Genomic DNA, 26024 nt, shown 5'->3' with positions numbered 1-26024 from the left:
TGTTTTTCTGTGTTCTATCTTTTCCACCAACAAAACAAGTCAATTCATAAGTCAACTTGAAGTTCATTATTGAGTCTTCATGCTCATTTACAGTATGTTTCTGCATTTATCTGCATTGTTGATAAAATGGCTTCATATTTCCAATAATTTCCTGTCTATGATCTTATTAACTTGTAGTGTATTTGTGAATGCAATGTGCAGGGATTTTGCACCAGGTTATGTGGGTGAAAGTTGAATCCTGTTCAGTTAAAAAAAGTTAAAAGATGTCATTGGAGGATCATAGTCCATGGCTACCATGGTGATGATGAAATATGTAGGTCATTCCAATTATCTAAAGTCCAACATTTATTTCAGTACAATAACAGTGTAGGGTGAGTAAGATTTTGGTTGCTGTATAAAAACAGCACTGTTGACTGCTTTCTGCAGATGTACAGTTGATTGTTGAACAGTTAGCAACATTAACATACTGTATGAGCATTTATAGTTGAAGAAAATATTACCATAATGTTGACTGGACAGCTGCTGGAGCAAAGGGTAACAATCTTACCATGGTTATTGTACACAGGCGTGCATAGATTACCACCAGATAAACTGTATGCAGGGTAATAGTTTCCATGAAAAACAAAAACCTTTGATTTTGTCAAACAGATAAAGATTTTTTTTACCAAACAAAGTAACATGTTTGTACCAGATACAGGTTACTTACATAAATAAATGCATACGTGAAGTATTTTTGCAGTCAGCCTGCAGATAAAACAGACGTTTATTGATGCAAATTACAGTCAGTTGTGGGCCACACGGACCTTGATCATTGTCTTATTTTACTTTCCACAGTATTGCAAGACAATATCAACAATAAACACAAATGAACAACAGTGATAATATTCAATATGTGTTTGTCAAATTGGTTAATTTACAAGTTGAGTTGAACGTTGCAGCTGGCTTGCATAGAGCCAGGTACCAATTACAATATATTGAGCAGATATCTAAGCTTGATATGTGAATTTGAATGTAAATTCAGCAGCTGCTGTGACGCACTATAGTGCCCAGCACTCCTCTAAAGCAAAGCTGTGTTGATGTACATTGGGAGCCAAATCATTAATCAGTTTTGTGGTTGAACTGAAAAGAACAAAAGCAGTAATATGATCTGGCAGCACCAGGCAGCTGCATTCTCTGTTTTCCCTGCTGCTTTCCACCAGCAACTAGTCCCTCCACTGTCACCTTACCTCACAGGTCTCATAAAACATTCAGCAGGCCACTGAAAGTTATGCAGACTAACTAGCCCACTTTCCTTGCAGCTCTGTCTACTGACAGATCAGGTCATGTTTGCAGAACACATGACAGGAGAGGTTTATCAAGGGAGTGAGGTTGCTACAGCATTTTACTACTTTCTTGGCTATGACCAAAACAAGGCAGGCAACCAAGAGACTATTTACAGATCCTGGATGAAGAAGAAACATTTCTCCTTGAGTCTGGAAAAGAGTTGCATTACTTGTGTACCAGTCCTTTATGTTAGGAGGTGGACATATTAACCATGCTAAGGACATGGAGATGCAAGAGTTTCAAGTGTGTGTGGTGGCTGAGTGCTGTGCTCCTTACTCTGGTTCATGGAAGCAACTTCAGTCAACAGTTCCAGGAGAGGCTGCCCTGCCAGCCAGGTAGGCTGTCCTGACTGCACACAATGATCTTTTAATAACATGACAAAAAAATGAACTGGTAGAAGATTTTTCTGCATATGGTTAGCCACTTGTGTCTCATAATATTCAGAATATTTGTTTTGAGTTTCACAAATAAAAACGACTGCATCCCCTGCGTCCATCAGGGTAGAGGTTTTACCTTCCTAGAGGTGCCACAAATTAAGTGTTGTGGCATGTATGTTAAAAACATCATCATCATCAGCCCCTAGTAGTTATATGGGAAACGAGCGGAGTCATCATGAGTGTTTAACAGTTTGGTGGCCTGAGAGATAATTAGAATTATTCACCCTGTTAGACAGTGCTGTTTTGAGAAATGGTAACATGTTTCAGAAACAACACAAATGTGCTTGAGCAATTGTGAAAAACTCAAAATATAGATTTGTCTGTTACCAGCTGCAAATGGGATCAGGGCTATCAAATGGTTTCTGGTTTCTTCAGCTGCTTCCTCTTGATGGTTTTGGTGACAAGCGACAGTGACAACAGTGACTTTGGTGTTAACCTGTGTACTTTTTTGTATTTATTGTTTGCTGTACTTTTTAGTATTACTTGTTGACTGTTGTTTTGTAGATTATTCTTTGGCATTTTTAGTCATTATTGATAGTGACAGTAGAGCTAGATGGGAAACATGCAACACAGGTCAATTATGGTCACTGTATATGGTATCCATCTTCACCACTCCAGTAAATGTGATGGGCATTGTGTACACAGAGAGATTAAAAGCTAAATTAATAAAATCATCAAATTTTCTAATAGGTTTCTACTGCCCTTTGGGGAGCTTCACTCCAGTCCCCTGTCCTAAGGGAACCTATGGGCCAACTGCTGGTGCTGTGTCCATAGACAACTGTCTGAAGTGTCCTCCTCACCACTATTGTCCTAGACCAGGCCTGTCTGCCTCCCTGCCCTGTGGCCCTGTAGCTCAGCAGCCTCTGCCTGGTCAGGAAACCTGTGTCTGCCCGGAAGAGGGACAGAATTTCCAGGTGACACGATTTAGGATTAACCATTCATTCAGTCATTCATGCAGCATGTGTGTTCCCTCTGGTGCGTTTATGTGACCGTGTAGGCCTCATTTTCATATCAACACCACCACCTCCAACTGTACCTGTCACCCACTTTCTTCTTTGTGAGCTCCTCTAATTTCTTGAGCCTATATGATTTGTTTTGTATCTTTCTTGAGTCCTTGGATACATTATGCATGCTAATATGAGAGTAGCTTCCTCACTGTCTCTCAGAAACTTTAGACTTAACAATCTGTAGCTTCAAGCTGAAAGAGCTCTAGATCAAGTTTCCTTGCAGCAGGGTCTTGTTTCCTAGTCTGTTGCAACTTGCACAGGTGTTGAGCCCTGCACTCACCAGCTCATAATAAGGTGAATGAGATTTTTTTCTCTGACTGTTGCATGGGTGTTAGTGTGTGAACTAATATTGAATGAATTAATATATGAATGAATGACAGAAGGAAGGAAGGAAGGATGGAAAAACAGATGAAGGAATCAATGAAGGAATCAATGAAGGAATGAAGGAAGGAAGAAAGGAAAAAAGGATCATGGAATCAATGAAAGAAGGATAAAGAGATGAAGGAATCCAATAGATATCTATCTATTGGCTTCCTTCATAAGATAGGCTTTGTCAGTGAATGAATGAATGACCCTAGCATATTAGGTAATAATCTGTCCACAAAGTGAATCGTATGTAGTTTTATACAACACAATGTTTGAGCCCTGCTACCTTTCCTGCAGACCAGTGATGGGCGCTGCCACTGTACCATTGGATACCAACCTACCAACAACGGAGATGCGTGTGTACACAAACTGTACGATGTCTGCAGAGACGGAAAAACACGAACACAGTATGGAGACTGTCTGGACAGATATCAGTGGTCTCTTCACTGCAGGCAGCAGGTTAGACCTTGTGCAATCATATCACACACAGATGCACACAATAAAGTAGAGCAAAGGTAAATGCCCCGTCTTTCACAGCGCGACACTTGACAGGAAACTCATCCTGAAGATCTGTTTGAATAATGCTTGAGGATATTGATGTTGTGATCTGTTTACAGAACACACTGAGAAAACATACTCTACAAGCATAGGCAAGGTCATTGAGTACAACCTAGATGTCTTTGCCCTTTGCACCATGAACCTGACGGTAGTTTATCTAGTACAGAGTTGTATTAGTTCCACTTAATATTTAACCATAAACTGCTTCCTCTGACTGTCAGTTAGCATTTGCTGTTTATTTTTTTCACTGTCCTATAGCAGTCTTTTACAAATGTACAAAAAGTTGAGAATGCTTCCAATGCAGTACAGAAAATACACACAGGTCCAAGCAGAGAAAAAATAACTAACATTTGTTTAAAAAAAGATTAGAGTTGACTGATAAAGCCTTTATGTGATCCTAGCTTTGCATTGGTTACTTTCCTGCAGGTGTGTCAGTCTGCAGAGGACTACCAGGGTTATGACGGAGAGCTGGGTCTGTGTGTTTGCAGAGAGCCTCCTGGAAGAGCTGCGTGTGGAGGCCTATGCAGAAGAAGGCCACCTACTGACCTGAAGCTCCAGTGCCTGTCCAATGGAGAAATGGAGCTGGTGTGGAGCTATGGCAGTCAGGTGAGCAAAGGCAGCTGCAGATTTACATAAAAACATACGTACGCCAACATATTCATTTACAAAAGAAAGCATACTTTGTGGTATTTTGGGTCAATAAAATTAAAAACCACTGTATCCAAGAAGTGTTATTCCTACTCATGACATCCATACCCATATCCATATAATATCTCCATTGAAACCGTCTTAGAATAAACATAACAAATAGTTTGAGCTACACTACCTCTTCAGACAATGCATACAAAACCCTCATAAAATGTCGTCGTTATTGCACCAGCAGTGAAAGCAAAAGACAAGAGTCTCTTGTGTTTCAGTGACCTATTAATGGCAAACACTGTTATTGTGTGTGTGCAGGAGTCGGGCATCTCAGGCAGCATGTTAGAGACAGTTTTTAAACAGTGGGACTCCCAGGGGACTCTTCTGTGCAACAGCCATCTCAACTCCTCACATCCTGTCTACATTGTTCGCACAACAGGTGGAGACACACACATTCACACAACACACAAAGTGACTTTCTGTCTGGCTCTCTCTTTCTCCATTTGTCTCTCACATCCTTCTCTCTCTTGTTGTCTGATTGCAGATGCAGGCTTCCTCAGCCTCCTCAGCGGCCTCCCAAAGGAACTCCAGAAACTGTTTCCTGTCACCACACAGTGGGACACTCAGAGCTCAGCTGGTTTGTCACAACAAAACAATATTTTTTGATCATTAAAACACAAATAATAATGAATGCAGGACCCATTTTACATAATGAATTATTACTGCAATGATGAAGGTCCTGTGTTGCTGTTTTTTAGAAAGAGATTCTGACGCTCTACTTTGGGAGATCACCAAAGTTGAAAATATCAGTCATGGAGGTAGAGAAATGAACTCCAGCAGCAGGAAAGGAAACAAGAGTGATTTCAAGGAAGAAGTGAGAGAAACTGGAGTTCTGAACCCCACAACGTGTCTCCATTTGGGTGACGTTATACTGTTCACTGTCGACACACGTCACTATCCTCAGTATGATCTGTAAGTCAGATGCTAGGCGTACTGTTTTGACTTGCTTTACACTTGCCCTTAATCTGTACTTCATGTCTTTCAGTTACAACTTGTACAACACAAACAGTGACTTCGACTGGGGTGCATTCAGACAGCTAAAAGAAGTACTGACTCTGTCTCGGACTCCCCCCGGCTTCTTTTCAGTGGTCTTTAGCCAGCCTGGAGTATATGTTTTTGCTCTGAGCAGCCATCAGCACAAACAATTGGTAACTAAATTTAAAATAGTATAAGCATCAAAGGTACCTTGCAAAGTTTTCATTATTAATATGTCATTTTTTTAACATCTAATATTCCCCATCAAATTGCATTGTATATTCCTATCACCAAACAAACATGTTGAATGCTCTTATCTCCTTCAACATTTGCAAAGCCATTTTTTTAATGTTTTGACCCCCACATCGTTGATGGCGGCATGGGGTCTTCTTCTCATCATTTATTTTTGCCATACTACCTTTTCGGATCTTTTTGTCCGATATAACTGCTTTTCTGACTTGCTTTGCTGATGCCTAACAATAACATAAGAACTGTTATTACCTCACCTGTCTTTTGGAGTTTTCTTTTTTGACAGAGATTGAGATAAAAGTGCAAACGTCAGACGTGTATTAAGACACCGCTTTACCCATGGTGTGCAAGGGCATCCTCATGCATTTGCTGGTAGAGCACTTGCTACAAATAATAGAGGGATCTGCTAATTAAAATGTCACTGTGCAGCGCCACTAGTGGTCAGACATTTCACAGGGCATTGTTAAATTCCCAAACTTTGTTTTGTTCTTGGTCCTTGGATTGTAAGACAATGTAATAACCCGAGCGTTTCTGTATATATCACCTACGGAAATATAGTGGGTTTTTAGAAATTTAAAGCAAAACCTGACAAATTCCTTGATTTAGGTCTAAGTTAAGTTCATTCTTACATAGATGTGAATTTACAACATCTGGATAGTTAAAATACAGTCAGATATTCCCTCACTGTCTAATCTCAAATTTTGCTTTACATCAATGTCTCACTCCAACTGACCCCACAATTTTGTTCTTACTCAGTATGTGCGGGTGATGCCTGCAGGCGGCCAGTGTTATGACTCCGGCCCCTTCTTCGCCACCATCCCCCGTCATGTGACCAGGGTAGGAATCAGTAGGAGACGCAACCTGCTACTGAGGCCAGATTGGCTGGCGACTGGAGGAGTGCTATTTGGAGCTGTGGTCATCCTCTGTTTATGTGTTACACTGCTGGTTAGTGTACATACACAAACACATACCATCACATTAAAAATAAATCTAAAAATAAATAAATCTATTCCACGTGTAGATCTTGTTCCGTGAATATGGATGGCCTGAGAAGGAGCCAATCAGAGTGCAGTATCGCTTGCTACAGTTGGCCTACCACATGGATGACTACTCATCAAAAGGTTCAAGGTTGATCTCACTTAGGAAGATTCACCGAAACCAACAAGCTAGAAAGACACAAGACTCCATTCAACCAGGTGCAATGTTGTAGCTGTAATGCCACACACACACACACACACACACACACACACACACACACACACACACACACACTTACATACACACAGAAACACAATGACACTTTGTTTTGTCTTTGAAGACCCTTGTGGCTTCTAATGTAACACTGACAGTGACCATTGGGTGTGGTCCCACCCACCCACTTACTATTGAAAAGGCTCTTGTCATATACCTGACCTGGAAAATCACCTCAAATTACATTTTCTTGAGACCTTACATTTTATGAGCAGTATTTAACCTTGCTACATATATTTATTTATCATTTGACAACAGTGTCAAAAGAAGGTATTCAAACATAAAATGTCATCCCTTGTGTCAGTTCTTTATAAAATGCTTTGCCCCCCCAAAAAGACCTTCCAAAATGGCCCAGGGAGAAACAAGTGGAAGCTGTTCACTTGTACTGTAAAAACTGAAATGATTTATTAAAACTACTGATGTGCATACATTAACCAAAGTGCACACCAAAAATTAACATTAGAGAGGATGTACCAAAACATGCAGATAGGTGGGCATGTTCTCTTCAAGAGCGAGGTTATAGATTTTTAATGTGTTTTTTCTACTGATCCCTCTCTGTGTCTCCCTTTGTGTTTCACTCTCTTGACAGCGGTCTGTGCAGATACCTTGGAGGAGGAGTTCTGGGATTATGAACACCAGGTGGATCTGGAAGCATTCAGCAGCAACACCTTCTACAGCCTCCTGCTCAGACAGAGTCTGTCTGTCACCACACGGCTGGGACAGCTCACCACTGAAGTCTGTAGCTCTTAGTTTAAATGCGAAATAAACACACAGAATGTGAAAGGATTGACATATACCACCTTTTTTTTCCATCTCTGATGCATGTAATTCTTTTCTCTGAGAAAGTATTCCCCTTTGGACTGTTTCACACGCAAAGACCCCTGGTCTCCTGGGTGAAAGTCCTGTGTTTGTTTGTGCCACCCATCCACTCCACCACCTCCATAGGCGGAATTTCTCGCTCTTTATGTCGCTCATTACACTATGTTACCTGAGTTCCTTAAGGCTTTCTGATAGCCCTGTGCGTCCCATACAAACGCTAAAGGGTACCTTGTGCATCTGTATACAATGCTGAGAGGTGTGACAAAATGTCGCTATATGAGAACTGGGAACGAAAACGGGCTGATATTACACACGCCCACATTATTGTTTTATGCAAAGTTTATGAATAGTTAATGCAGTAGGAGGCCTCAGGCAACAATTTCCACATCCACATCACATCACTGAAATTCCAAAACCTAAATTACACATTCATGTTCAAATCAAATTCTAATTTTGTCAAATCATCTTAAATCAAAAGTTCGACATTTTGAGAAATACACTTTAATGCTGAGAATTTAATGAGAAGATTGATACCACTCTCATGTTATTACGCTAAATATGAAGCTATCACTAGCAGCTGTTTTGCTTAGCTTAGCATAAAGAATGAAAATGGGGGAAACAGCTAGCCTGGCTCTGTCGTACGGTAAAAAAAATCGGCATATCACTAAAGCTCACTAATCAACATGTTATATCTCGTTTGTTTAATTTGTGAAAATATTTGGTTTAAAGAGGCGTTATGTGCTGGACTATTGCTTGGTTGCACGCAGTAACTTTCTTACACAATTAGGGAGCTTTAGAGGTGCAGGTAGGCAGATTTTGTTACCTTTGGATTGAGCCAGGCTAGCTGCTTCCAGTATTTGTGCTAAGCCAAGCTAACCAGCTGCTGGATGTAGCTTAATATTTACGGTACAGATATAAAAGTGGTGTCGATCTTCTCATATAGCTCTCAGCAAGAAAGTGAATAAGCATATTTCCCAAATTGTCAAAAGACCTGAGGCTGTAATATGTAATATTTTTTTAAACGTACTACAATACAACAATAAATGGATCATACAATAGTCTATTTTATGTCCATGTACTGTATACCTGCCAATGTTGATCTGAATTTGGTTTTGTTGGATGTTTTGTGGTGTAAACCATTAGCCATTGGCGTTAGATGGGTGTAACTAGCAGTAAGCTAGGTTGTGACAACAGGGTTGGAGTTAATGGCCACAGAGTAGCGACCTCACAGCAAAAAGCAATAAGAAAACAAAAGCAAAGTGAATCTAAAAATGCACAGGCTGAGATACCATTGTTTGAAGGTATATACTGTATTTCATAGTGTCAATGCTTCCATTTGTCCAAATACGGGGGAGGAGGGCAGGACTAGCAAACACTTTCACATACCCTCATTTCCCACAAGCATTGGTTCAATTCAATCTCTAACTTCTTTCTCTTTTTCACCGGCTACTGTCCCTCCTTCATTCAAGTTCAACTCTATTGAATCAGATTGAGTGTCGCATTGGAATGCCTCTGTTTTCTGTCGCACCCCTCTCTCCTGCATCCTAACTGTTTGTACCGACATTGTTGTTACAGCCCTCAGGACAGCTGTGGTGATAAAGATGTAATGGGAGATGACACATCTCACAACCCTGTGTCATCCCACAAACGTGCATGTCTCACCAGTGCTAGCTGTATTGGAGTGGGGTCAGATGTGTGATCTGATTATCACTATCTTATGAAGATACTGTTTGTGTGGCAGTCATTTTGTTTTCATATATGTGTCTGTGTGTATCCAGGCAAAGGAGCTATACCAGGGAGTGCTTGGGAAACTGCAGCTACTCCACCCACGTTTGATCACTGAGGAGAGGATGGGGGAGGGTTATGAGAGGATGAGGAGGGAAGTGGAAAGGGAGGTGGTTCGACGGAAGACTCTGGCCTCACAGCTGAGGACTCTGCTCGACAGTCAGCTGCAGGTTTCCATTACATTCCCATCTGTACATCTCCCATTATCCCTTTATGAAAATTAAGATGAAATCTTATGTCTTCTAGACAGATTTTAAAGAGACAGCAATCTTTCTTGGGCTGCAACTAGCGATCATTTTCATCAGCAGATTATTTTATTAATCTTTTTTGTCTATGTGGTGAAAAATGCTCATCACAATTTCCTAAAGCCCAAGGTGATGCCATCAAATTGCCATCAAACAGTCCAAAACCCAAAGATATTCAGTTTACTTTCACATAAGACAAAGAAAAGCTGCAAAACTTCAGAATTTAGAAGCTGGAATTAGAAAATATTTCACATTTTTGCTTGAAAAGTTACCAAAACGAATAATCAATTATCAAAATAGTTGCTGATTAATTTTCTGTTGATTCAATTAATTGACTAATCATTTCAGCTCTAGATCTTTCTGTTAACCGCGTTAGTATGTTATATTAATTATGACTGTTTTGCTGGTTTCTCCAGGCTCTGAGGCAAGAGCAGCAGGCCCAGCAGAGGGTCCACAGCATGTTCACAGCTCAGCTTAGAGAGTGCACCAGACTACTGTCCAAGGTTTATAATGACAACCAGCCATACTGTGAACTACATCAGCAAAAGTAAAGCTTCCATTTATCCTTTGCAAAGTCTCACACACAACAAGTAGAACGGAGTAAACCCCCATCTTCAATCTGCTGTTTCCCATCTTCAGTTTGATCCAGAGACTAACATCCCTGGTGGATGAGATGGGAGAGCTGGTGTCAGCAGAGTGCCAGCGTCAGGGGGCCTGGGGATTGATGGGTGAGGGTACAGGAGCCCTGCTGCTCTGCCCTGACACGGGAACTGTGATGACCAAGGACCACATCTTTGGTGAGTCCAACACTGAGTTAGATTACTTGAATCTTAGAGAAACATCACCATCTATTGCTAAAAATGTGCACTGCAACAACGAGATGGCCTAATTAATAAAAACAAAAAGGTTGTTATTAATCTGTTAGATAAGATTTAGATTAAGAATGATTAAGTATGTTGAAATCACACATTTCTATACAGATAATATACATATGTACTTACACTTTCCCAGCATTATTTCACACCCATACAGGTCCATACATTAAGTCCTGTCATCTGTCCAATGCTACTGTCTGAGCTGTATATCTGCAAGTTCTGGATAACAAAATAATAGAAAATTCCCATAAAAAGAAAATCTAATCGTAGAGGTCAGGTGAGATGTCCTAATTACAAGAGTTACAAGTTATTGTTGTATTTTCAAGTTTTCTCTCATTCTAGGTACAGAAAAAAAAAAAAAACTCCAATAACGATCTCATAAAATGGAATAATAAACAAAGTTATCCCACCAATGGGAGGGTTAGAGGTGTACCTAAATGATAAAGAAATATGATTTTCTAGTTGACTTAAGGTTTTACACTACAGCAATCGAAGAAAAAATCAGCATGAAAAGCTGTCTACCCAGCATGTTACTGTACTCTAATTCAAAACAGCTTATATCGTCATCATAATCATTTACAGTTTGATGATTACTCTCAGCCATTTCTCCTTCTGCCTCTCTCCAGGTCCTGATGGGTCCCTGCGTGTCTGTCGAGCACTTCATTGTGATTCAGTCACAGGCCTCATAAGGCCAAATGCTCACAGCCATATGCTGCTAAGCAGTGGCCACACCATGGCAGTGCCATCTGATTTCATCCTCCACCCACAGACTGGCAGAGTTATGCCCATAGCTGGCAACGTGGCTTATGATCCTGCAAGCTCTACTTTAGTGTTCACAACTGACGCATGTACAGGTAACGTGTGGGGTGCTTGTGGGATTTGGGGGGTGGCCGAACTAAATTAAGACTGAGGAAAAAGCATTCAATTATGGGAGCAAAATACTGGTGATGAACTTTATGGATAACTGGTCAAATGCACATGATATAACATTGCATTCAGGTGTTTCTAATGCAGCTGAAATGGAGTTTGATGGTGACATAATTTCATGATTTTTTGTCTTGAATTATGGTCTAAGCTGACCAATAGGAAGTTTTCTTTTTTTTTCTTCTTTTTTTTGCACAAAGTATGACTATTTTTTGTTTTGTTCTTCTTAAAATTGCTTTATGCTCACTACATTGGGAAAAATAAAACGTATGTATTGGATGGACTGGCGAGAGGTTTAGAGGTTTAAGAAGTGCATATATCACGGGAAATTGAATATTACCAGACTACAGTTAACAAAAAATATTCATATCATCTGTATTTTGAATATGTCACAACGTGGCCAAATTTAGCTGCATCTTGAATCCTTATTTCTGAAATTTGATCATGAATACCACTTGATCACCTTTGTGGTAGGAATTCGGACATCAACAAATGAGATGAATATAATACTATCATGCCCATTCTCTGTGGTTTACTGAAAGGTATTAGTAAAAGCTGAAGAAATCAGTAACTGAAGTAGATAGTGGTTAAGTAGGTATAACTAAAGAAAATGCATATCATACGAAATAACTACATGGGTGTCTTTTTAACAGACTAATCTGTGCTATTCTTACGCTCAGGAGACAACAAGAAGTGGGACAGTCCCCTCCTTCCTTTCATTCCTTACCCAAACTCCCGCCACTCAGACCAGCCTCTGCCTAGCACTTGGCTCAGAGGCCTCAAACCGGGCCAGAGACTGCAGCTGGGTGCTCCCATGGCAGACCCAGACACAGGGGTCCCAGTGCCCATTCTGGCTGTAACCATCCACCCCCAGACAGGACTAGTCTACCCAGTGGGAGGGGTGCATGTCTGTCCCTTCACCCGCCTGCCACAGCCCATACAGACTGGCTATCCCATGCTGGACTCCAGGACGGGGAGCGTTGTGCTCACAGTTGGGGTTAGTCTAGATCCAGTAACAGGTTAGTGCTGCTGGTGACTCTTCAGTACAACCTGCGTCGAGGTTACTATACCATAAGTGAGTGTTGTTCTGTATGTTTGTGTAGGAGCTGTGCTGCCAGTAGGTGGAGTTCTGCTGGCCGAGTCCTTCATCGAACCTCTGAGTGGGCGGACGGTGAGAGTAGGAGGGGCCAGCATGCGGAATGGGCAACTGTTGCCTAATGCAGGAGGATACCAGGCTCTTCTAGACAACAAGGTGCTTGATCGGATGACTTCCTTTTGAAGGATGACTGCATTTAGAAAACAAGTCAGACATGTCCAAAGATAATTTTTGAATTTAAGGACATGATTGACTTAATTCTCTTAATCTCACCACAAGGTCCATTTAGGAGCTGTTCTGGGGCGTTTGATCACATCATATGATCTTTGTCAACACATGGAGTTGCCCAGTTGTCATGGAATTGTAGATTTTTGAATGTTCTTACTTCTCGCGACTATGCTGGCTTAAAAGTTGAGATTCAAAGTTCAAAGTTGGCAAAATAATCTAACCACAAAGTCCATTAAGGAGGTATCTGGAGGTATGATACACATATTTGAAATATGACAAAACAAATTTCCTCTTATTGAAAGTTTTTGTAGAATATGTAAATAGATTAATTCAGCAGATGTTTGACTAAAAAATGACTTGAGCAAAAGTAAATCTTTTCTCAACTAGGTTCTGGCTGAGATGTTTAGAGTATTGGAGCTCCTGAAGCCACTAACTGAGGAGTGGGGGTCCGACCAAACTTTGCAGCACCATCAGCGCAGTGAGAGAGGGAGTGGTCGACAAGATCATCTTCTTGCTGCAGCCAAGGAGCTCCAGCAGGCCAGGGGGAGGAGCCTACACTGCCAGCTGCAGCTGCAGATCAGGTTGGAGATCCTGCTGGACTGGGCGGTGGGTCTCCAGCAGGATGGAGGGACTCTGGGTGAGGAAATACCAGTGAGAGGATGCATGGATTTGAGTAGTGTCTTGACTCCTCCTTCTGCACTCTGTGCTGATATGGTCCTCTCCCGCTCCTCCCTTTGTTGCTGTGAATGAGCTGCTCTCTTTTTTCTGCACCTTTGAGCTATCTGTCCTCCACTTTTGCTGAAACCTTTGCTAGTGTTTGAGAAAACATTATCCTAAAAGAAAAAACACTTACTATTTTTTCATTTAACCTTTTTATTTTAATCTCTGCTTGTCATCACTTCCATAAATCTGCTCATTGCTGAATAGAAAAATATGCAGTGTAGGCCTATAAAGATTTTGCTAATCTGTTTCTTTGCACATTTTATTGTGATTTGTGAATAGACAGTGATATAACATTTCATATTTAGATATAATATTGCACAAAAGAAAATGCAGTCTCTGACTAACTTTTTTACTCCTTCTGGAAGTCACAATGTTGTCCTTGAGTGCCTTCTACGGCAGAGAACAAAAGAGTTTTAGGCATAAAATGACTTATGTATTTTTTTAAGTTTAAATGAGCCTTTGGAAAGGTTTCATGAGCCTAAGGAAGATGACATTTTCTTACCTCAAAGACTTTTCACATGACCTTTATTTGTCACATGCAACCACCCTCCACAGAAACTAAGCATGTGACCTGCTTAACCCACATAACCACATCATAATGGCACATGCAATACAGTAACCTATGTGTAATAATCATATTCTAGGATATGGGGAACACAGAACTATTATACCATCTGTATTTCCAGGATGGATGCTATGAGCTCAAAAAAGATAGACATTAAAGCTTTTAACTTAGACTGCAAATTCTGAGTCATCACACAGCCCTAACATACAGTACACCAGGTTACCCACAATGCTGTTTGAGAGATCTGCTTTATCTCATAAAAGTGGCAAGTTTAATAGAAATCTCACTGGAATTACATTATGTAAATGTGACAGTTAATTGCACCGTAGGCCCATGTTTATATCTTTTTTTAGTTGTTTGAGCTCCTGACTCATCAATAATCAAATTATGCAAGTACTGAAATATTGTTGCTCTGCTCGAGGTCGTTGCCATGTGACAGGCTTATCATGTTCTCTGTATTCTCTGCATCTCTACTGTGGCTAATTTCAGCTGCGGTGGTTGTATGGTCATGTGTGCTCTGCTTGATAACCTGCTTAAGTTTTGCTTCTTATAGTGTTTAATATGCTTTGCCAGATGTGCCGTGCAGCCGCAATCCTGTTTCATGTACCTTACTCTGTCTGCAGTTATTTTTGCATTTACTTTTGTTTAGGGGTTGTTTGATCTTAGCTAAAAGAAACACCAATAAACAGCGTTAGCTTATTCTGGCACTAAAGTAAAGAAAAGTGAATGTAAAAACTGCCAGTCTTTTCTACACTGGTCAGAAAAGTCTTGTTGACCTAATTCTGATCATGTCCAAATGTGTTGGACGTAAAAACTTGCAGGAATTCTCTGATAAATAAATATTTGAGCACCTTATCACATTGTGTTTCCTCCTCTCTAACCCCCTGACTTCTCCTGTACTGTTCAAACCAGGAGAGATGCCTCTCCCAGGTTCAGATATGTGCGTGCCAGTTCTGCTGGGGATGGAGTACCCTGACCCCATGGGATCTGGTCTTAGTGTACCTGTGCTAGGGTGTCAGACTGACATTGTCTCTGGGATTATAATACCGTTGGCAGGGACCATGGAGGACCCTGATGGAAAAGGTACTGGGAAAAAGCAATTTTACAGGTCTATATTCACCTGACACAGTTTATCTAATCCATTTTTTAATCATATTAAACAATACAGAATAAAACAAGTTGTACCCTTTTCTGTGTCTATGCTGTTGCACTTCACAGGCCTAGTGGCCATCCGTTATGGATCTCAAACTGTTGACCCAGTGACAGGGGTGTTGGGCTCGGTGGTTGGAGCCAGGCTAGATGTGTCCAGAAAAAACATTGTACCTGTCACAGCTTCCTATTGGCTAACAATGGCGGATCAAACTGATAGTGTGCAGGTGGGGAAGTAGACTAATTGAGAGATACTGTATGTTTCCATAAATGATAAAACACAAGAAATATGACCATGGAGAATAAAAGTGATTCAACTCTCTACCTTTTATTTTATTTTACAGCCCAATTAATTCAGCAGTAGGGAATTGTGCGAAGTTGATAAAAGTGATTCAAGTCTTTATGTGTTTAACCTCCAGCTTTTCATTTTGCTGCCCACTGAATTCAGTGCCATTGTGTTTTAGTGAATCTGATGTACTTCCTTTTGTGCTGCTATTGTATGCCAGGTAGAGGCGCTGCAGAGAGAGGTGTGTGTGCGAAACACTCACTGGCAGCAGCAGAGGCACCGGGAGGAAGACATTCTCTCTGATCTGGACTCAGCTCTATTCCAGTGTCTCTTTAGAGTCACAGAAGCAAACTCTTATCAGGTCAGCAGGAGTTTGCTGTTTTGGTTCTAAATATCTTATATAGCCTGGCCTCTGAGTATAGGAGGAGAAATTCAAAGGGATTGGAGCCTTTTGAACATGTGGGAAGGAGTAAGGGGATGTATGAATGCTGGGGCAAACAGCATTGGAAAGTAATTCTAGTGAAGCATTTCATATCCTGAGGTGCACTGCAAGTAAGCAAGCTGGTGGTTAGGTCTTTCATGTGCACAACTAAGAGTCAGAGCAAACTGCAAGGTCACTGTATCTCTGTATGCATGTGTTTCCCATGCCTTTGTTCCTTAAATTGAATATGTGTGTGCCTTTTTGTGTGCCAATATGCAAATATGTCCCTCCACTTTTTGCGTTCCAAGTGTAAGTGTGTACTCTGCTGCAGGTTCAGTGGTCAGCGAGGCAGCTGAGGGAAGGAGCCGTGGAGCTGCAGGATTCAGCGCAGATGGAGGCCCAGAGGAGAGTGGTTCAGCACTCCCACTTGGCTCTGATCTTGCCTCCACATGTATTACACATCCTCACACTGGGTAAATTGGCTGGCAAGCTGGCAGAATGAAGAGCATGAAGGAAATTATAGTCATGACCTGCAGTGCGGTTATATTCATCATTTTCCAAACGAAAAACGCTTCATGCCAGCGTCTCATATCGCACCCTTCAGTTGTATAGTAATTAACATAATTTCAATGTTCAGTGTTTTATTTGGGTTGGCAGGCATGTCTTTGTGCATCTCTGTCTGTGTGCATAGGTGACAAGGAGGAGTGGGATCAGCAGTGTGTTTGGCACTCAGCGCTTGTGTCAGGCCTTGATAAGGTGGATGTGTGTATGGAGCAGCTGCAGCAAGACCAAGAAAAATGGACAACACTGGGGGGAGACTGGGTAACAACCCTCCATGCTATGGTCAGAGTTGCTTTATGGTTTATTTTTTGGCTCAGTAGCTTAATTGGTGACTAACACAGTTTGGCTTGATGTTCACCTCCCTCTCAGGCCTCCATTGCCAAACGTATATGACTCATGATGCTATAGGGAGCTTTGGAAAGTCTGGTAATTGAACTTTGATGGCTGCTCTGTGCTGTGAGATGCACTCGTCTAAATGTAAATAAGACTTTATGCTTCTTGTTGCACAAGCCTGTATTTATTCGCCCTCCAGGACAGAGAGCTGAGACAGAGAGAGTTGTGGGAGCAGTGTTGTTGCACACAGACAGAATTGGAGGCTGCCCTCAATGTGCTGCACTTTGTCAGACACCTTTCACAGCTCCGTGCCGACACTGCTCAGGTCAAAACACTCACAGACTCGCTACACAACTACACAAATAACACTGAATATAAATAAACCTAAATATATGATGCAGTGAAGTGGATGGCTCTTTTTTGTTTATCTTGTTCATCAAGTCTGTTGCCACCTAGTTTGTTTAAACCTGAGATGAACAATCAAAGCAAATGGTGCTTAATTACATAATTATAGAGGGTTATCAAGAAGTAATATTTGTTTTGTTTATTTCTACCAGTGTTATTCTGAGCTATCTCTCTCTTCTTGTTTGTCTAGGCAGTACTGTGTGGGAACTTTTGGTACAAGGAATATGGTCTGGTGCAGTGCAGTGGGCACAGACCGACTGTGAAGGTCATGGGTTTGCTCCAACAGAAGGCTTTGGCTCTGCTGGAGAGACTGAACCACCTCCTGGAAGACAAACAGCCTACCATCTTCTCTCCCAACACGTGCAATCAGCACATCTCTGGTACCAGATAGGGGTACTATATTTTCTACATGATAGGGGCACTAATACATGATAGATATGCAGTACATATTGTTGTTCATCTGGTAGCTATACTAATTTTCTGCTTCTTGGGTCTCTTCATGGCATTTGTTGACAATAAGAAAATACAGAATATTGCCAGGCTTATCATTTAAGTTTGATTTCTGACATGTTTCAGGTTTGTCAACAAAACAGGCATTTGGGTTGGAAATAGCCTCCAGAGTCTGGACAGCCTCTATGCCTGTGGTGAAAGGTATGTGCTGTTCAAGCAACTCAAGCCTTGTGATAACATGTCTGTATATGTGTGTGTAGAAAGAACCTTTGTACACAGAATGTTCATTGTTAAAATGCAGCAGGATAGAGCAGTGAGAAGGGAAACAGCCACTGTGTTGGTACAAATTCCCCATGTTGATGTGCCCTGGAGTAATAAATCAGTGGCTCCAGGGTGTTGTTCTGTTTCTTTAATGTCTCTGAAGATTAGAGATGGAGTAGAAGGAGGAAAGAGATCAGTGAAGAATCAGGTGATTATTATGTGTCAAAGCTTGTACGTACAGTATGTGGCAGGTACAGAAACCACTAGGGTAAGTTTTACAATGAGAAAACATAAATAGTTCATGTTTCTATCAAAACTAGCCCTCTAAAATGAAGTGCAATACCTAAAAATTATGTGTCTTGGGTCTGTAGAGAACTTACTTTACAAAACAAAGTCTCACAGCTGCTTGAGGAGATTTTTTCACATGGATTGGCTTGATCTCTGGCTTGCAATGTTTAAAAGGTCTCTAACAGTTTGTATTTCTGAAGGAATCTCCACCCAGTCTTTGAGGGAGCCTGTCAATTTAGCTCAGTCCCAGGACATAGGTCTGCAGGCCAGCTCAGCACCGACACACAACTCACAAAGACACACCGCATCCTCTGGCATTCACTCCCAAGGTGAGACAAAGCACAAATTATACAGTAGTACTGAATATAAGACCTCTTTCACCCTGTGTTATGCTGTGCTGTGCTCTGCTTCAGGGCTGTGTGTGAGCGAGCTATATTGTATGAGGTACCTATTGCACATTTTCTACTAGATTCTGGTAATAGACTTCTGGGAAAGGACACAAAGATACATTGACACATCCATACATACACATAGAGGGAATTTAAGCCCTCATAATTCTAGCTATGCAGCAAAGCAGACAAGCATTTGTTTATTCCTTACAAAAAACTAAGTGTGAAAACAACAAGTTGTGTTTTTACGACAATTTCTTGGCCTGGAGAAATGATTTCTTGGAGTCTTGTCATAACCATGAAGTTGCCAGGCAACCATGAGAGTCCAGAAAGTCACTGCACCTTGCCAAGAAATAGTCCTGCACATAACGCCCGTAAAACCACAACTTTTTTACTCTGGTTTTTGTATGGATTATTGCTAAGCAAAAAGGCCAATAAGAATATTTCCCAAAATGTCAAATTATTCCCTTAATAATAATCAATCATTTTAATCTCGATTTCCTAACAGAGAACCTGCCAATGAAAGAGTTTGCTCAGCCTACGCATATCACTGTCCCCACAATTCCAGGTAACATCATGATGTGAAATAATACATAGTTAGAACGTGTGACATGTGGTGTGTCACATTAACTTTACCCATCCATGTTGATTTTATTCTCCAGAAGAGGAGTGGACCAAGCTGCTGGAGCTCTCTCCTCTGTTCCAGCTGCTGAAGGGGGTGGAGCTGCAGCTGAAGAGCCGGGCCTGTGGGGCAGGGCTTCTTAGAGGAGAACTCGCTGGTAGGTTGGATACAGCTGGGGTTGCCTTTTTTTGACTGAGTAATGGGCCAACACTACAGGCACCAACTGTATGCAGTGTGTGTGTGTGCATATATATGCACACACACACACATACGACACCTGTAGACAGCCTAATCATTGTATATTCTTAGACAATCAAGCATAACACACACATCAGAGATATTTTCTCCCCAAATCAAACCTACCTGGAGAAAGCTTGAATATAGGCTTGATTTCTCTAAGTATTTTTTTTATATTTATGAATACTGAATAAGGGTCTCATTATGTGGTGGTGGTGTACTTTTGTGAAAAGGGCAGATTACAACCTTGTTTAAGTATTGTGCGTTCTTTAGATTTCAGCACTGTTTGGATGTAAATTCACCCGCTCTTATTTTCTCGTTCTCCTGCGCCTTAATGAAGGCCAGATGGTCGACATTCTTTGAGCCTCAAGTGTCCCGGCATATGTTAGTTTGTTTGGCTTCAGGGACTCAGGGTTTGATTTAATGACTTTCAGGTGCTGCAAAATGACGTGGCAAAAAATAGATCCTGCTGTAACTATCTAAGAAAGTAACTAAGAAACTCACTCAAGCGACTCTAGGGTGGCAGTGGCAGTCTATGAGTCCACCACTTTGGTGCAGTCATGTTCCCTCACAAACATGTGGTCAAGCACGGTCCTGTATCAAGTGTGGTTCTACATGAATCATGTTTCATTAGAAATTCGAATTTAAGTAATGGCCTGTGTTTTGTCCAGACAGAGGCAAGAGTTTCGTAGACGTCCTCGATGCTCAGTGGGAATGTGAGGGAGAGCTGATCCCTTTGGACCTGTCCGTCCTTAACCCCAGAGAGTTCCTGATCTACCAGCACGGACTATTCCTGATGCATACATTGCATAATCTAAAACTGGTTGGTGCCAAACTTTCAGTCTTACTTTCAATCATGCTGCCTATTCATTTTTTGTTATTGCTTTTACTGTTTGATTTTGAGGCTTTGAGTGGCCTGGCCCCAAGCTATCTTCTAGATTTTTAATTTCTTATGAGCCACTGTGCAGCCTGAAGTACTCAGGCAGGAAACCTTCCAACTCGGTTAAAGACTAGAAGTGGCTTTTGGCATGAGAGCTCTGGGGCTTTAAACTGACATTTATTCATTTATTAATTCTTCTTTGTTGTTTTAATTCCCAGCTATATCAGCCTTGATATATTATTTATTTTCATTTTTACTGCGGGCTGAGCGCATATTGTAACAAAAAAGGCTTGGGTTGTTCTTTTTTCCAACAGACTCCAAACATTTCACTTCAGATAGCAGCTAGTCTCCCAAACAACAACTACTCCAACAACGCCTTCAGAAATTCCTTCTTTTATCAGGTAAACTTAGCTCTTATATGTGAAAGTGTGATTTGAGATGTTCTTTATGTTTTTCAGTATCACTGCAATTGCTCAATATTGTGTGCTGGCATAAGTGGCAACAAGATAGGTTGAAGTCATGCACTTAAACCAAGAACAATAAAATAGACAATGAATATTGGATGGATATAAAAAACACTTCCCATATTACATAATATATGAAGATGACATATTGCCTGGCTGTACTTCCAATTGGTTGTGTGAAGGGTGATAATACTGCTGACTGGGGAGCACCTCTCTTTTCTGCAGTGTTCACTGTAACATAGCGAGGTCTGGAGATAAGATAATCTAAAACGCAAGCAAACTGTAGAGATTAGTTTTAGCTACAGTATTTGGAAGCTCAAGCATCAAAGCATCTCACACACTGAAGCTGCAGATTGTCTGAAAATAAGTTTCTCAGTCATTAAGAATTTTTGTACTGTAAGCATGCTGGCCACCGATAACAGTGCTCCTGTCCAAGTTTGAACCTGCTCTGTAAAAGTTGTGAAATAATGCTGGTTAACTTGAGACCATCGAATCCCAGGACTGAGGTCCATTGAGAGAACATTATGTGCTTTCTCTGTAATATTCTTATTGTTTCCCCTTTTTTGTAGGAACCTCTACTTAGTGGGATTCTCCAGTTCACCTCTGTTAGAGCTTTCTGATTGTGTGGTTTTAGAATTTCTTTTTCTCTGCTGAAACAGTATTGTGTACAGGATGGTATGCAGATGCTGGCCTGCTTGTCATAATGTATTCTGTCTGGTAAATAAATATCTATGGTATAGATCCAGGATATGTATGGGTTGTGTGTGTATTTGTTCTCATATAGTTGGATGACTAGTTCATAACCTCACTGGAGAATGTTAGTACCTGCAGCTTAACTGATTCCCTCAGCTCGCTTGACTGTGTTGCGAGGTACTATTATGGTGAATATGAACATGATCTATTCAACACCATTCAACATCAGAAAAGTACTGAGTATCTGTCAAACACTAGAACAAGATCTGGTGGATAATCTGTTTTAATCTGTGGATAATAGACCCCTATACAACTATGATACTGTCAGCGGTGGAAAGTAACTACAATAACTACAATTTTGACATCATTTTACATCACTTGAGTATTTTCAATTTATGCTACTTCTTCTTTTACTTCACTACATTTCAGAGAGAAATGATGCACATTTACTAACTACATTTATCTGGCAGCTATAGTTACTAGTTACTTTACAAATGAACATTTTATATACAAGACAAACTTTAACATTAGCTTATAAAACACAATACATAGTTTTAAACTACTATACTAACAGTATGTAAAATTGTTAAAATTAGCTCCACCACGACCAGATGCAACATTAAAAATGCTGTTTATATGTTAATGCATCAGTGATGATAATCCAATATTATAATATATAATAACAAAACTATAATGTATATATTAATTATAATAACATTCTTCTTTATAATGAGTACCTTAATGTACATTTCATACTGTAGGTACATTTAGCTGTTGATACTTATTTACTTTTACTTAAGTAACATTTGAGTGCATGAGTGTAGGACTTTTAGTTGTAATAGCGTATTTTTTATTTGTTGTTCTGCTACTTTTACTTAAGTAAAGGATCTGAATACTTCTTCCACCACTGAATACTACCATGATAATTGTAAATTAGACTTTCTCTGACAATTACAAGTGATGAGAGAGGATCAAGACTTTTAACAAAATCAAAAATACTGCAGGGAAAATTGTTAAAGGAGAAAATGAGGGGATAGTATTAAATGTAGCAGTAAGTAGGGAATAGTGGAACAAACCAGCATCACCTCCCTCTGCACTCTCACCAAACTTTTGAAGTATGTGAATATTAAAGAAAAACAGCTCAGACAATACCACAACAGCAGCTTGCTGTGTCCATCTGCTGTTTACACCTTTTTGGAGCCCTCACTAATGCTGAAGGGGCAATTCAGTGAACACTCCCACCAGTGAAAGGCTTTATAGAACATCCTGTTGAGCCCTGCTGATCTGTGGACACCCCCCTCTGCTCACTGGGGAGAGAGGTCAGACTAAAAGAGCCCTCAAATCAGTAAATAACCAACAATTCCACAAACCTCAGCTTTCCTGCATGGGCTCAGGGTTATAAAGTTTGTTTCTGGGGTAGGCTTTGCTATTTCAAATTCCTTTAGAGTTCAGAGAGATTCACACTTCCTAACTGAAGGAGAAGACCAGCTGCAGACAAGCATTTCATCCCATAGCCAGGCAAACACAGGCTTTAAATTAAGAGATTGCAATATTTAAAGTACTGTATCCCTATTTCCAGTGTTAGAAGAAGATGTTTTAGAAGAAGTAAAAGTAGCAATACCACAGTGTAAAAATACAAGTAAAAGTCCTGCATTCAAAATTTTACTTAAGTAAAAGTATTAGCATCAAAATATACCTAAAGTACAAAAAGTTAAGTCCTCATTATCCAGAATAATATATATTATATCACTGGATTATAATTAGTGATGCATTAATGTGTAAGCATCACTAATGCTGCAGCTGGTAAAGGTGGGGCTAATTTCAACTACTTTATATACCTCTGTGTAGCTTAAGCCATAATAAGACATAATAATTTATAAGTTGATTAAAATGTTGTATTAATAATATGAATCTGCAAAGTAACTAGTAACTAATATTGTAGTAAGTACAATATTGGTTTCAAAAATGTATAAAAGTATAAAGTACCTCAGAATTGTACGTAAGTACATTACTTGAGTAAATGTACTTAGTTACATTCCACCACTGCCTATTTCATATCTACTGCTTATGTAGAATGACACATAGATAGGTTTAATTTGCACAACACACAACTCCAGCTTGCATCTAGAATTTAGTGCACTTAATGTGAGACATTATAATCGACCCTTGCCCTCTTAAGTGGCCATTTGTTGTATTTACTCACTTGTTTATCCCAATTAGTCATAAAACTAAAATGTAAAACTAATCCTTTAATTTTCTTTCTAATGGAAAGACACAACATTGTATTCTTCATGCAATGAACTGTGGCGCCATGCTTGCTTTTTATCATTGAATTATGCACGTATATGTCTTTGTGCAGCTGTAATGTGTTGGTGAGAATAACTCTCAGATTCGTGTGAATGACTGCTCTGTTACAGGAAGCAGAGGGGACACTCTTTGTCCGTCGCCAGAGGCTCCAGTCAGTTGGAGGCTTCTCCCTGCTGCTGCTCCACTGTCTGTCCCATGTCAAAATGAAAGACATGAGCTCTGACTCCAGTCCTGCCTTCCAGAGGCTTTTCTTCAAGGTACAGACAAACACTCAAGTTGTGCTTGACTCATTAACGGTTTGGGAAAATATTGTAGTTGTGAGAGTACGTTTTGATTTCAAATTTAGCTTCAAATAAAGCTGAACTTTGAAAGTTTACTGTTGGTTGGATGTCTTTTTCGAGACATTGATTTGAATTTTGTTGTTTTGTTTAATTTTATATCACAGACACTGCAGGCATGTCTGGGGGAGCTGTTTAAAACCAGACTGGGCATTACCCCCTCTGGACAGGAAGCCAATTTGTGTGAGTGGTTTCAGGACCGAGAGGCCACTTCAGGAGACTTAAAGGGGACTTTGTCAGACTCTCATACTGCTTCCCTGCTTCACAGGCTTCACAAACCAAGCAGAGGATTGCTGTCTGAAGACGTAAGAACAGAATGTTTCCTCTAACTATGATCATTTTTGATCGATTGTTCATTATTTTATTTGTCTGTCAGTATTGTGCAAGAGTTGCAGGATGATATTTGTGAGTAACCAGAGCCGCCTTGCATGTATCTTGTTGTGTGTCTGTTTCTTATTATGGGAGCAGGAAGTTGAGGAACTTCAGAGAAAGCACAGAGAAACATCTCTGTTCTCTCATCTTGAAGGACTTTTGAGAGAGAAGAGCTCTGAAGCCACAAAGAAAGGCGAAGACTAGATTGGGTAAACATACTGTATGTGGAGACTTTTATGCCTCCATATTAGTGTGCAATGTAAAAATCTAAGTTTTAATAACTAAATTGAACCCTAAACCTAATTCCTACCAACTTCAAAACATATTTTCCAACCTGAAAAATGTTCTAGTTTCATCATAATGTTTAATGTTACCTTTAATCAGTTCACAGTTATTGCAATTTGTAAAACAGAATATGTTAAGCTGACCAAATTACATACATTTTTAAAATCTGAGTGAAGAGGCAAGGCTATTATGCTTTATTTTGTATTGAGATAAGTTAAATTATGAATGTTTATTGTTCATTAAAACAGAATAAAGTAAATGTAATTGTGATACAAAAATACCAGTTAACGGCATTTTTAGATAATTTTAGGTAATGTGTCTTCAACATCTGCTTTTGTGTCTAGTCAATGAAAAGTATGGTACCCACTTCATTTACTGCCCTTATTTTAGTCATTGGCATACTGTACGACAGAAAGGAGAGACCCTGCTGGTAAAGTAAACTCAGATGTTGGTTTTGTGCATAAACTGCTCTTATCATATATTTTTTTCTCTGTTTAAAATTTCTTTTGCGCAGCAAATTACTTTGCATCCCAACTTTTTTCTTTAGTAGTTGTCTTTTTTCCTTAACAGTGAACATTATTTCTGACATTATTTCAATTCTTAATTCACTTAATTCAATTCATGTAATCACTGATCACAAAAACATTCATGTTGCAGTGTTTATTTTTTCAAACAAAACAACAAAACAAGTATTCCATTGTAAATGAGAAACAGCTTTCTCCTTAGACAAATCATGTTTTTTTGGGGCTTTTACCACCACAAGCAGTGCATTATAATGGCATTCCTAGGATATGTTTATGGGTGCTTGATTAAAGAGGAACACAGACAAAGAGATGTGTGCGCGCGCACACACATACAGACATCTGTTTATACTTAAGGGTCCTGTATGAAGGAGGAGAACAAAAGCTTTGCTGAGATTCCAACACTTCTGCCAGCAAAAACAGGCGCCTTCAATGTTGTTCACGCTACTGTACGTGAGTGGCTTTGAGAGCGATGAAAATGATGATCAAAATTACTCCACAGACAAGGCCGATGACATTAAGGATCTTGGCTGTCCTTGATGCATCCATTGCTGTAGCCGATTCTCCGAGAGCATTAGCATTTTGTGCCTTTAAATAACAAGTATCAAAATTAGTTTCAATTTGCATGCAATTCAGT

The 26024-nt window shown here is 40.1% G+C and overlaps 1 protein-coding gene across 7 annotated transcripts; it reads left to right on the top strand.

Annotated features, from left to right (window-relative positions):
• The first annotated feature begins 1306 nt into the window (after positions 1-1306).
• si:dkey-103g5.4 lies at positions 1307-25813 on the top strand. 7 transcript variants are annotated; one of them, XM_044203169.1, is made up of 35 exons: positions 1312-1658; positions 2451-2674; positions 3431-3592; positions 4118-4297; positions 4649-4769; positions 4875-4967; positions 5089-5302; positions 5376-5538; positions 6371-6559; positions 6636-6810; positions 7455-7600; positions 9463-9639; positions 10131-10261; positions 10354-10511; positions 11216-11443; positions 12194-12532; positions 12617-12765; positions 13225-13474; positions 15038-15208; positions 15344-15501; positions 15781-15921; positions 16313-16454; positions 16673-16824; positions 17075-17200; positions 17471-17660; positions 17857-17931; positions 18480-18608; positions 19177-19236; positions 19331-19447; positions 20199-20350; positions 20722-20808; positions 23982-24128; positions 24317-24392; positions 24478-24514; positions 24678-25813. In XM_044203169.1, the coding sequence occupies exons 1-35, from the start codon at positions 1535-1537 to the stop codon at positions 24742-24744; spliced, it is 5250 nt and encodes a 1749-aa protein (XP_044059104.1). In that variant the 5' UTR covers positions 1312-1534; the 3' UTR covers positions 24745-25813. The 7 variants fall into 7 exon arrangements, 5 of the variants coding, with proteins under 5 accessions (XP_044059104.1, XP_044059103.1, XP_044059105.1 ...); XM_044203168.1 differs by having other exon boundaries at positions 1313-1658; positions 16673-16803; positions 24317-24514; XM_044203167.1 differs by having other exon boundaries at positions 1314-1658; positions 24317-24514.
• The last annotated feature ends 211 nt before the right edge of the window (positions 25814-26024 follow it).

Source organism: Siniperca chuatsi, linkage group LG7 (genome assembly GCF_020085105.1).
Source record: "Siniperca chuatsi isolate FFG_IHB_CAS linkage group LG7, ASM2008510v1, whole genome shotgun sequence".
In the NCBI taxonomy this organism is placed as follows: domain Eukaryota; kingdom Metazoa; phylum Chordata; class Actinopteri; order Centrarchiformes; family Sinipercidae; genus Siniperca; species Siniperca chuatsi.
Note: the sequence above shows the minus strand (reverse complement) of the source record. Positions and strands in the feature narration are given on the sequence as shown.